Source organism: Triturus cristatus, chromosome 1_2 (genome assembly GCF_964204655.1).
Source record: "Triturus cristatus chromosome 1_2, aTriCri1.1, whole genome shotgun sequence".
Classification (NCBI taxonomy): domain Eukaryota; kingdom Metazoa; phylum Chordata; class Amphibia; order Caudata; family Salamandridae; genus Triturus; species Triturus cristatus.
In genome coordinates this window covers 591,131,606-591,145,032 of record NC_140580.1, presented here as the reverse complement: position 1 = coordinate 591,145,032, position 13,427 = coordinate 591,131,606, and the positions used below count along the sequence as shown (strand labels likewise).

The 13,427-nt window shown below is 43.6% G+C and overlaps 1 protein-coding gene across 1 annotated transcript in view; it reads left to right on the top strand.

Moving 5' to 3' along the window:
* The window catches only part of CFAP43 (cilia and flagella associated protein 43), a 638,428-nt gene extending 625,641 nt beyond the window's left edge, over window positions 1–12,787 (top strand). The window contains exon 38 of the mRNA XM_085607024.1: window positions 11,129–12,787. Coding sequence (XP_085463150.1) covers window positions 11,129–11,301 — 173 coding nt within the window. The 3' untranslated portion in view covers window positions 11,302–12,787. The remainder of the gene's footprint in view (window positions 1–11,128) is intronic.
* Window positions 12,788–13,427: the final 640 nt, after the last annotated feature.

The following is a 13,427-nucleotide window of genomic DNA, read 5'->3' as shown; positions in this document are numbered from 1 at the left end:
TCCCTTTTTGACCCCTTTAAAAAGTGAGTTTTTTTGTTGCTGCGTAGGCTGCCATAAAAAGTATTCTCAGGTAAAGTACCACTCAAGGCGCGCAGGTGCGTAGCCATGGGCTCGTCAGCCCCACCGGCTCAAGGGAGCCTGAATATAAACAAAAGTCCGATTGGCCGCACTCTGCTCGTCCTACCAGCGTGTTACCCCAAAGCACTGGGGACCATTTTTCATTGGGGTAACACGCTTGGTAGGTGGAGCAGTGTGCGACCAATTAGACTTAATGTTCAGGACATCGTTAACTTTTAGTTTCCTTGCACATGCCTTATCTTGTTCAGCATCTGTTACCGTTTCTTTTTTTATGTTTCTTCATTACATGGGTTATGCTTTCAATTATAGGTTTGTCCGGCTTGTGGAGATTGAATTTGGGACATTCCTAATAATTAACTTTTGGGTTGGGATACTGTAAATTGAGTTTTTGTTATGTGACACTTTGTTTGAAAATGTACCTTATTGGCTAGAATTTTGTGCAGTGGGTGTACATTTATAATGTGAATATTGGGTATAAAAGGAGACGTCTCGCCTTAGTAAAATGAGCAGTCTCCTGAGAATTTACACCGTGATGTATTTCTAGGATCACTGTTACTAGCTGCAGCTAATAAACTTGGTCTCTGATGCCATCCAGAAGTATTCCGTGTCTCTGTATACCAAGACAGGTGAACTCGAAGATCTTAGGCGTGCTCCTGACGCCGCTGGGTTAAACCCCGGTTCTTCAACTGGCGCCCAACGTTGGGCGACTTCAGCGGTACTGGTCCAAGCCCGAAGATTGTGAGGAGACCCGTGAGGAAATTCTGGAGGATGGCCGCCACTTCATCGACCCCTGCATGTTGACGTGGACCGAAGGTTTTTTTCTGCGAGGCTTCCCCTTTCCGACGGCTGCGAAGGACTGCTGCCCTGACTGTCGCCCTGTCTTGGACCCTCTTGTGATGATTTGTAAGGCGAGACATTAGACGGTCTTTTGGTGGCGTGACAGACATTTTGGTTAAATATAAGTGGGTCGCTCCCACGACTTTGTTTTGTTTCTTGGTTTTGATTCGGCCATTGCAATAGTCGAAGCCGAGGGGTTCGTATATTTGCGAGTGTATCATTTTTGATAACCCCTTGAAGTTTGAAGCAAGACTAGTGAGCTAAAAGATGCCTGGTTTTAGCAAATTTAGGAAATGGTTTTGTTGTAGTTGTAATAGGAATTCCCAATTGGAGGACTCCTGTCCGATACCTCCGGTTGGAACTGGTGTTTTATGATGGCCCCAACATGGTAGTTTTGAATCAGATGTTTTAGATAACCTAGAAGTTGAGCTATTTAAGAAGAAAGCCCGGCCGGCGATGTTTGACTCTTTCAGCCTTTGGCGTAAGGAAGCCAAACAGCGAGAAATTAAGCAAGCTAAGAGAGATAGGAAGGAAAGGAATATATCGGTAATGCAAGCTGCTAGGCAGTTTAAGGAAGATGAAGAAGATCATGCTATTGAAGTGTCAGATAGACAACATTGCATGGCCATTGACAAATGTTACCCGGCTTTGCCACCTCCCCTTTCAAATGTGACTGTAGACCCTGAAAAGGATCCTTTGATGTCACATTTACTGAGATTACCACCCCCTTATGTGCAGGGTGCTACTGCACCTCCGTTACCTCCAGTTGTTGCACCCCTTGTTGTCGTTCAACCCCCTGTTGTAGTTCAGCCACCCTTGCTTCACAGGTGGTTCTTCCTCCCCCGGCGCAGCCCCCTCCAGGGCCGCCAGCCTTGCCACCAGCCTTGCCTCAAACTCCTTTGCCTTACACTCCTTTATCTTCGACTTCTCTTATTTCTGTCCCTACGTCTCTGTCACCTCAAAACACTTTGTCTCCTGTCCTCATGTCAACTTCTTCTCCTTCTGCTCGGCAACGAATGACTGAGACTGTCACTAGTCTTTTGTCTCCTTTCTTTGGGTCACTGAATATGACCCCTGTTTCTGAACGTAAGCAGAGACTTAGTCAGCTCCCTGGTCCCGAAGAGCGGGCAGTGTTAGATCTCCTTGCTCACAGATGGGTTTCGCATACCTCCAAGTACAATCCACAAGTGGTTATGGATATCTTCCTACAGTGGGAGGCACCAAAACAAAGGTATGTTTTTGATGTCATGTGTACCTTCCTTCGTCAGGAGTGGGAAGATAATGAGCTGGGTTCAATTCCATTGGAATTGCTTAATGTTCAGTCTGAATTTGCTAACGGGACGATAGTGGGTTCCGATGTTGAGGAAGCGGTAGAGACACTACTCACTTTTAGGTCTAGACTTCCACCTCGGTCATTGTTCGAACCTGACCCTTCTATTAGGAGAAAAGTGAAGCAGTATCCTATGAGAGAGGTTCCCCCTGTATGGAGAGAGGCAGTTGTGGCTGATGCCGCTCATGGTATTGCGGCTGCACCGGCTCATTTTCAGCGAGTGTGGGTGCATGTGCCTTGGAAGAGAGCTGAGGTCCTGGCTCTTAAGCAGACGTTGCCTGACCCCCGTAAAAATCCTGCTGGTTATTATAAGGAGTTGTCTCAGACAGTTGATGCTTGTGTTATGAATTTAGCTGACATAGATATGTTGATGGGTAATGTAGTTCCTCAACCCTTGTGGGCGAAGATCCGTCACGCGGATCACGTGCCAGAGTTAGGAGATACGTGGGTTAATATTACTGCTGCAGATGGTCGGCAGGTAGGAGGTGCCAAACCTGAACCCTTAGTTGCAGAACTACCTGGTAGGATTATTAATTTAATGAAAACTATGATGCCTCCTCTGCGGGTGAATTGGGACAAGTTAGCAGCATGCAAACAAAAGAAAGACGAGAGTGTGTCTGATTTCTTCACTAGGTTTGAGGAAACATTCATTGATCATAGTGGTCAGGATATGAGTACAGAAGGTGGTCAGAGGTTGTTTGTAGATAAGTTTGTTTTTAATTTACTTCCTGAACTTTCTAATAAGTTAAAGGACTCTGAAAGTTCATGGGCTGTTTCTTCTTCGGCTCAGATATTGGCTACTGCACAATACTATGAGAATAGAGATAAAGATGAGAAGGATAAAGTAGAGAAGAAGACTAGAGAATTAAAAACGAAAGTTCTTCTGCAGCAGGCTTATCCGCCTCGCCCTAATCAGCTTCAGTTTCAGCAACCTTCCCAGTTTCAGCAACCCCCACAGTTTCAAACAGAAATTTCACGCTGCGAATCACCCCCAGTCAGCAGGCCTGGTCGAGTGCTATAATGGCACGCTGAAGTTGGCCAAGGTGCAAGCGAGCTCTGGTCTTACCTGGCCCGATGCCTTACCATTGGCACTTTTGTCCACGAGAACGACAGTACATTCTCGTGTGGGACTTAGCCCATACAAGATTGTTTTTGGACGCCCGGCGAATGTCTGGGGTGTGCCGAGGCCTAAGAAGTACAGTGATATCCAGTACCCTATGTTGGTTGACTACTACATGATTTGACTGCTAAATTGCGTGTTCTTCACCAACAGGTCCATGACACTTTGCCTTCAGTTTCTATAGACGCAGGCCACACGATTCAACCTGGCGACTGGGTTCTAACCAAGAATTTCCAGAGGTCAAAGAACTTGGAACCAAGATGGACCGGTCCATACCAAGTCCTGTTATCAACTCGGACTGCTATTAAGGTGTTCGGCAAGAAAAACTGGGTACATGGTACCCATTGTAAGAAGATACCTTTGCCCTTACCGTACGATAAGTGGGTCCGGGAAGGTGTTGCCGATTCCGAGAGTGAAAGGGTTCCGAGATTTGTACCTTTTAGCGATGCACATCTGGAATGGACTCAGTCAGAACGTGCGGATGATAAAGTTTTGCAAGAAGCTGTGACGCCGTGTTTGAGACTTGATACTACGCACCCAGAGACACTCTTTCAGGATCAAACTGTGCCTGGTAAAGAACGCTACAACTTAAGGTCTAAAAAGGACAAATAAAATGTGAATTTTTTTGTGAATTACACTCTTTCAGACAAGAGACTATTTTTGTTTTTCTTTTTCGACTCACCATCCGGGTTCAGCTGCAGGGTTGTGGTATAAGAACTTAAGGGGTGGCCCGCGTATTGACGAAAGGTCTGCGGTTTTAGGGACGTCTAGACGCACACTTGAGTGAAGAAGGAAAATTGCCGCGAGCAGCACATTAGAGGATGGAGTCTGTTGTAGCTGAAAGAGATGTTGAGAGAATAGATCTTAAGACAAGATTTTGTACATTGATACATAGCAAATGTTTTATAATATTGTGCTTTTTGATGTTTTTAAGTATCACATTAGCTTGTGTGGGTTGGACTGTCTATGCTACACAACAGATATCTGCACCCACCTCCCAACCTATGCTTTCTTTCACTACTGTTTCTTTGCACCAGTTTTATACGTTGCGTGAACATGAACAGACAAGGAGATCAGAATTTGTCAACAACTCGTTTATACAGTTGTTGCATCAGCATCAGTTAGTAGTAAATACCACTAATTGTTGGGTTTGTGGTCTTATGCCTCATACGACAGATAAAGGTATGCCATATTTGGTTTTGCCTTTTTCTTTTAATGGGTCTGTGTGGGCTTTTCAGACCATGTTGATCTATGCAAATGAGGTACGCCCCTTACGTTCCCTTAAAGATAACTCAAGCAATAGTGCCTTAATAAGGGGAATAGTAGCTATGATCCGAGATATTGATGCATATAATGCTATCCCTAAGGATGAGGTGCAGGCTTATGTTGGTTGGAACGTGACTGGATATAGTACCAGTTTGACAGAGAAGGAGAGACGAAAAAGGTCTCCCCCCTATTTGGATTGTACCCCACCGAGGCCACTTTTGTTTTCAAGGTAATGGTCGGAATTCGAAAGCTCAGCTAGGTAAGTGTGTGTGCTCAAACCTATGTCTATTCATCTCGGACTTCTCCACCGTTTGTGCCAGCTAAAGGCACATATTTTGTTTGTCATGACAGAGCCTACACATGGTTGCCACCTGATTTTTCAGGAACGTGTTATGTGGCGTTTCTACTTCCCCCTACATACACTACTGCTTCAGACTATCATAGAACGAGATATGGTAGAGGTGTCTTTAATAAGGAAAATACCGCAGCACACGAAGTAGGAGATTTCTTCAAGGGCTTCTTGCCCTTTTGGGGTCCTATGATCAATAGTAGGCATATTTGACAGCTTGTCCGCGTTGTTGAAGCTACTATTAATGAGACAGCAGGTGCTCTTAGTAATGTTACAGCTGAGCTTCAAGCGGACCGCCTTATGACTTTGCAGAACCGTATGGTATTAGACATCATACTTGCAGATCGAGGAGGAGTATGTAAATTGATTGGATCCAGTTGCTGTGTTTACATACCAGATAATGCCCCTACAGTGTACCAAGCCATCTCTAGGCTGTATAAAATCTCTGAGTCTATCCATGTAGACGAAGGAGACTGGTCATTGACGGGATGGTTTTGGGGACTGTTGTCCAAATGGGGATGGAAGATTTTGACATTCTTTGGTATGGTTTTAACCATCCTTTTCTCTTGTTGTCTTTGCATCCAGTGTGGTCCCGCCATTTGTAGTCTTTGTGCCACTATGTGTGTTCGGAGACCTGTCCAGAGAGAAGTAGAGAATAATAAGATGATGCTACAGCAACACCTTGATGACCTAATGAATATCGACATAGACCTAGATTCAGATTAACATGAGTCTTAGGTTATTGCCTACGTAATGGCAAAAGGAGGGTCTGAGGTTCTGGAATTCTCGAGTCTGACTCCATTTTGTTCTGTGCCACCATTTTGTGTTGCCCTCACGTAGGCCTGTGAAGGTAGCCTGGCGAATAAAGTGGCCTGGCCTTCTTAGTTCATGTATACATTAACTAGGTTTCTTTTTGACTCTGAAATGAATTGTAAGAAACTGACCTCTGCACCTGAAACTGACCCCGCAAAGCCAATTTCCCTGATCGATCTTTGTCTGAGATTGCCAATCAATGTTCAGGACATCGTTAACTTTTAGTTTCCTTGCACATGCCTTATCTTGTTCAGCATCTGTTACCGTTTCTTTTTTTATGTTTCTTCATTACATGGGTTATGCTTTCAATTATAGGTTTGTCCGGCTTGTGGAGACTGAATTTGGGACATTCCTAATAATTAACTTTGGGGTTGGTATACTGTAAATTGAGTTTTTGTTATGTGATACTTTGTTTGAAAATGTACCTTATTGGCTAGAATTTTGTGCAGTGGGTGTACATTTATAATGTGAATATTGGGTATAAAAGGAGACGTCTCGCCTTAGTAACATGAGCAGTCTCCTGAGAATTTACACCGTGATGTATTTCTAGGATCACTGTTACTAGCTGCAGCTAATAAACTTGGTCTCTGATGCCATCCAGAAGTATTCCGTGTCTCTGTATACCAAGACAGGTGAACTCGAAGATCTTAGGCGTGCCCCTGACGCCGCTGGGTTAAACCCCGGTTCTTCACAGCTGCAGTGGCTGCCTCGGATGAATATCACACATGCAGCAGGAGGGAGATTTCGATGGCTTCTGTTTCTGATTCCCAGTTGGGGCTCTGACCTGCCTTGGTCACAAGGGCAGCCTTTCTGCGCAATGATGGTGTCCACCAGGATATGATATTTGTCTTCTTGTGATGGCCCCCTTGGGCATATAGTGTCATCACCTCTGCTCATCACTCTGGCGAAGGCCCGATCAGCACATCAGCAGGTTGTTCTTCACGGCAGCTCCCTGTGGCATACGGAGTCACTGACCTATACACCACACATGGGCAAACAGCCAGATCAGCACAGCAAACTTCATGGCCGTCCCCTCTGGCATACCGGGTTGACAACTTGAACCTGCACATGGGCAACAACCCAGTTGGTGCAGCAGCTGTCTCCTCACACCTTGCTACAGGGGCCCTTGCTCCCTCCAGTGCTCTCCTCTTCCTTACCGGGCTCATTGGTCTTGGAAGGCAGGCAAATACTGGTGCTCCATGCTCCATGGGCTGGTCGTCTTGGATATCCCGGAGTGATGTCCCCTCACCCACCTGGGAGACTGGCAGGCTTTGTCCTCCAGCCCTGGTCGCAGGCAATAGTCTTGCAGAGCTTCCCCTCCTCACACATCCTGTCTGACTGCTTGGCAGTAGATGGTTTTATGGGCCTCAATCGCCCCTTCTTATATTCCATTTCCAGACATCAACTATGATTTAGGGTCTGAGTCATTGAAGTTTGTGTTGGGGTCAGTTACCTTTTGTAGTACCATCTCCTCTGCCTTTCCTCCAGAAAGTAGTCTGTCACAGCAGGAGCTACTCCAAATCTGATAGCCCCACAACACAGACCACAGGAGTTGCTAGAGGTCCTGGATGTCAGACACAGTGATTTGTCTATCAAAAGGTTACCCTAGGGCCCCCGCCCTACCCTTTATGATTCTCTTATTGACCCCAGCTCCTTCCTGAGAGTTGCCCAGGCCTTTTACCAGTGACTTCCCTCTAAATCAAAGGGCACCCACTGAAGTGTGCTGAAGAGCCTGGCTCTCCTCCCTCCAGTTTGTGCCCCACTCAACTCACAGGAATGCAGCAATCCACAAATCTCTGTGAGGGATGCCTCTACCTTCAGTCAGCACTGGGTCTCCCAAAATGAAACCAAGAATCTTCCATGTATTTTACCATCCAAAGGAACAAATACACCAAAGCACATGCCTACAACACACTTGCAAGTTAAGTACACACCAGCAGAACTTTAAAAAGGTGAGTGAGCCTGTAGAACTCACTCCAGTGACACAGGGTAAAATGTAGCTGTTCACTTCTACTGATCACTATATGGTGTGCTACCAGCACAACACTCCTGACTATGTCATAGTGCACACGCATGATCCGTGTTTGCCCATGACAACAAAAAGCTGCACCAGACATCATTGCAACTGGGAAGCTCAGGGCTGGAGTACACGTCCATCACCATGGGAGGGATTTTTCTCCTCCCAACACAATTAAAGGACCGTTTAGATTCTTCGCTAAATGAAGTATTGTATAAAGACACACCCAGACCTCTTGGCTTTGTTGCTGCTTGTTGGAGCTTGTTTTTTCTTTCCCCCACACAAGTGTTTGTGTGTTGTTGTTCTTGGCAGACACTGGGCTCGGTGTTCGTATTAGTGCATGTCTGCCTGTGTTGAGCAGTTACCGGCAGAGACGCTGCCAGTGTATTGATAGCGGAGCAGCACAGGTAAGACAATCTGACAGGATCTGGTGTTCCTGGTGCCAGTGGACACACCCGCGCTTTGCATCTGTTACTGCTATTTCTCTATAAACCCCAAACTTAGCTCTGCCAAACGTTTCACTTACTGACCCTTATACTGCTTTCTCAATGCTCCTTCCATTAAGAATTTGGGTGTTGGGTTTCTTTATCCCCACTTTTAGGCAGAGGGTCTGAAGCTGTGCAGGGCACAGCAGCAACTTCTGATCGTAAAAAAGACAACAGGAACAAGAATGCAAACTGCACGTCTGCTTGACCAAGATGCCAAATACATGCAGTTTGTGTACATGTGGCAAAGATAGCGTGTATGGATGTGTGTGGGCTCCTGTGGTATGTTTTGGCAGGAATTGTTTATTTTTTCAAACTAATAGCAAAAGTATATATTCTCATAAACTGACAAGCACATATCTGGGGACAAATGTGTGCATTTCCCAAAAAGTATATGTAAAGCAGATATTTGAGTGACATTTTGTCCTCCATCTAACAGCCTCATCCTAAAAGTAGTACAATCTATCTCTTGTCTGAAGCTCTAAGGACTCCTTAACCTGAGTGACCTCACTGCTGTGTGAGCCTTTAACATCTATAAAGCTCTCTTGGGAACTACCTGAGAATGTGACATTTGTATATATATTTTATTTCTACCTAAAACTTTACAAATAGATACTCTCTTAACAAATAATTGAGAATCTACTTCGAAGGGGCAGGAGGGAAATTTGAAAGGGATTTCAATGTTGAAGTTTTCTTAAATGCTCTAATGTGAATGATAGGCACATGTATCACCTGTGGCGGTTTTGATTTTTTTAGAAAAACTGTGCTGTATAAATGCACCGCTTTTCCACAATTTTCTCAAAATTATCTTAAGGCGGGCACACCTCTAATACTCTGTGGAGGGTCAGTCAGGCTTAGTAGGCACACCATGAGAGTAATGGAATATTTTGTGGTGAAAGTCTTGCCAGTGCCTATGACGTTTTAGCAAATGTATGAGTCAATGTTTGTAAAATGCAGTGTTTTCCCCTTTAACCTCCCTTGAGGTAGCCTTGCTCGCTGCCATGTCTTACTCGCTTCAGATTGAGACGGGTTACAGCCCACCACTTTTAAAGCTCAGGAACCAGGTAGTGGACATGGGCAGTAAACTTGCATTTTGGGCATGTGCTTTTTTTTATACAAATTAAACACTGGCCACGAAATAGGTGAGGTAAGGTCCCTAGCGTATTATCATTGTCCAGCAGGCTGTGCTTTATTGCTCTAGCAAGGAACAGTTTCTGGGAACATGATTTACCTTTGCATGTTCAATGTTTTTCAGTAGTCCTACTATAAACCAGACCATCCCATTCTTCACTCATGGGTTCCAATGAAGGCTGCTGCCTTTCTCCTTTCAGTGCCCCCTACGTGGAAATGGAAACTGGAGGCATTCTTCGATGTAGTAGGTACATTTTGGGACCATCAGTCCCGATGTCTGGCTGATCGTTCTGCTCTGCCTGTGCAATTTGGGAAAGCACTCACTATGCTGTAGGACAATGCTTTCCTAGTTATGCAGAGTATTTTCTTCAGGGTCTTCTAATAGTTCAATTTCCAGAAAACCCAAAACACATTTATCTGTCATACTTCCACTGACAAAAGATCATTACAAACCAAGATATTAGAAGGGCTCTGCACCTTGTAGTTTTATAGGGTTACACCTCTGGGCGATTCCACACAGCTCTTTGGAACATGAGACCAAATATTATGAGGAAATATATTTCGAGTGAGCCCATGATTAGGTGTGTGAATAATTTGCTCTTTCGAGCCAGCTAAAGACAAGTCCCTGTGGCATATTGACTTAAAATTAATCTTTTCAGAACCAAATAGAAATTTGGATAAGTCTACGGCAGTGTCATCACATGATGATCTGCACAGTTATCCTATTGTCTGCTGAAAGTACACGTATTTATAGCATTATTATTTAAATATTGATTCCATGGATGATGTAGGTTTTGGCCCGGCAGTCTGCCAGTTTCTTTCCAGAAGATTGTAGGAGGGTAAATTCCTTGGGGTTTATGAGCTGTAGATCCTAGAAAAGAGTGCACTTATTTGCAATGTTACATTTTATTGGTAAACATTTCACTTGCGCAGTTCATAGTCATACACACTTTTGGGCTATTTCTAAATAGTTGATACCTGGTATTTTGGGAAGTTGTTATTTAAAATGTATAGATCGGAGGTTTTGTGTTCCATTCAGAAATTGCCATTTGATTCCCTTTTCCCTGGTTGATGTATATTTGTAATGGTAATAACATATGTATGTAACGAGTAAGTGACTTTTATGCCAATTCCATCTTACAAAATCCCTCTCACTCGTCAGACTTTCTCCCTAATTGGATTACTGTAAAGGTCCAATCGGCAGACAGCTGGTACTGGTCATTCGTTTGAATTTGTGCCTAGCTGTAAAAATCAATTTATTTCACAGTCTTGACAATCAGAATTGGCCAAAGTAACATTTGGCAAGGCAGAAATAGCTGAACATGATAGGGAAGATGCTGTACACAATGGAGCAGCTGTACCAGAATCATCATGACCAATGGATCTAAATGAAATGTATGTGCTATGGGCAATCTTTGCTACAGAGAGCAAGTACTGTTTAGATTTAGAGAGCAATCATTCCCATTAACACCACCAATCCCGACGCACAAGTTTGCATGGATATTTACCATACTTCACCTATTCAGCTTCAATTTCTTATGCTCGCATACTTCATTTCGTTATCTATCCCCAAAGATTCATAAATTTTCCACTGAAATCAGCTCCTCACTAAAATGAAGAAATGTATAATGTAGACCTTAGGATATAATGAACTGTGCCTTCCTCTATAATTAACAAGCCTGTTTTCCTTTTCCTCAAATAGGTGTGGAGCAAGCTGCTGCAAGAAATGCCCAGGAACGATACCAAGACATTGTGCAGAGGCGAAAATTAGTGGATCTGGCTAAGTCACAGGCTCAAGAAATCAACGCTCTTCGGGCAGAAGTTGAAAGACTTAGGATGAAAACCTTTCCGGCTCTTGTGCAAATGGAATACTAAGCATGTATATAAACATTACTGCTCACCTCAAACAGAAGCTGGCTGTAAATGCAATAATGGATTCAAGCTCTCTCCAATTCTGTCTCCCTCCTGTGAAACTTGTACCTTTCTTCCTGTGCAACTTAAAAAAAAAAAAAAAGAATAAACTTCAATTGATAAAAAAATAGCCTCAAACAACTCCCTCTTAAAAAGAAAAAAGCCGGAGAGGATTCTAATTTGTTTAGTATCCACTGTATATATGTCCCCACCCCCCTTAATATTTTACCCTGCAAATGCAGACTTTTGATCAATCCGATTTTAAAATAATACCCCCAAAACACTTTCAGTAGTTATTGGCTCCCTGCCATTTTTTCACTCTCTCACATTTCTTCTCATCAGTTACATGAAGCATTGGTTTATAGGCGTGCACAAAATACTAATAAATCCAATGCCATAAAAGATGGCCCAATAACTTGACCATTTGGGGCAAATATCTCTGTGTAGCCTGCAGGTCCCAGTTATGAGTTATACCAAATTAGGCTGTGCAAACCATGCTCCAAGTGCTCTTGAGAGTCAATCTTGTACTGAAAAGGTAAATTCATGCTGAAAACATAGTCAAATCCCAGTTGTCTCTGGCCCATTTGTCCTTCAGACACTACAAAAGAACATAAAAAAATAGAAGGGAAAGTCGAGAATCCAGCCACCAATCCACCGAAGGGACCAGTAGCCTTCACTTTCAGTTGTTTAGGTTCACTTCTTACTAAAGTGCAGGAGATCTACCTTTTCTGCATGATCAGCTCAGATCGTTGGCCTTTTTCTGGGCCTTATTTTTGCTGGTGTTAAGACTTTGCATCTTTCTGTGTGTAGGCTACGCTATATTCATCATGAACAGATAGACGTAGGTATAATTGAAATCCTTAACTTGTGTCTGTGCTCGCTCAAAATCTAATTTCAAAGTAGATTTTTGATACCTTTTGTAAATGTACTTTTGCTGCCTGAGCGTCAAATGGCTTACAACCAGTTTTGCCACTCATCCCCATTCCAGAGGCCCAGTACACATCCATGTCTGGAGTTAACTACCCTGCTCTCTACAGGACAAAGGCTTGGCCTCTGAGCCCAGTAAGTCCTATTGGTAGATTTTGAGAGCCAAAAACACAAGTAACTTTTAAGGTAATACCTTGTAATCGGGCAAGGCAGCAAATCTATCCCAGCAGCAAAGCAGCCTAGGCAACAATGAATCCAGTTCTGTCCGCTCTGAGCTTTTGGCACCAAAATCAATGCCTTCAGCCAGAGCTCGATGATGACATAGTAGACGTAGCTCCACTCCATTACTGTTGGCCTGAAATTGTGCCTAGGTTACAGTCACCTGCAAACTCAGACTTTACATTGGTGCTTCAGTTTTTCTATGTGCTTTTGGTCTCCAAACATTCACATCTTTGGTTCCCCTTCTATAATTGTTATCGTTTTGCTGTATTTTTGCTTATGAATAAATCTCTATTTTACTGCATTGGATTGTGAATTTCATATTGCAGTTTTTTTATTTTACATTAACATTGTTGCCTGTGCTTGAATTTAAAACACTTTTATCTTGTGCCACAGCTATCAGGCACTGAGCAGAGATTCTATAGCAACTCTGTTTTAGCCTAACCAGATTGTGTGCATTAAGTTGGCAGAGCCAAATGAATAACCGTTTTCCTGATTAAAGGTTTGTGATAATGTCAGCAGGCTTTGTCGATACCACCTTTCATATCACCAACTTCTGGCAACACTTCCTGCCTAAAGATGTCGTTCATCCTTAAACTTTACGTTCCGCCTGCTTTACATAGTCCTCCACAGCTACAATGACATGGCCAGAAATTGTGAAGGATTGTCCAGTTGATCATTTGAAACTTCCTGCCTAATAGAGAGATGCGGCTTGGGGAACACTAAATAATCAACTTTACACTGACAGAATAATTAAACCAAAACCCCCTGGCACATATGTATAGAGGATCCTAAGCTATTTTTGCATACAGAACAATATGGTCAAACCATCACCACAGGGAAATCTGGCGGTCAAATGAAACCCAACCACACTGCACAATAAATGACGAGAAATAACTATTGGAGCGTCACCAAGTGAGGCAATACCGCTAATGTATGTGTGC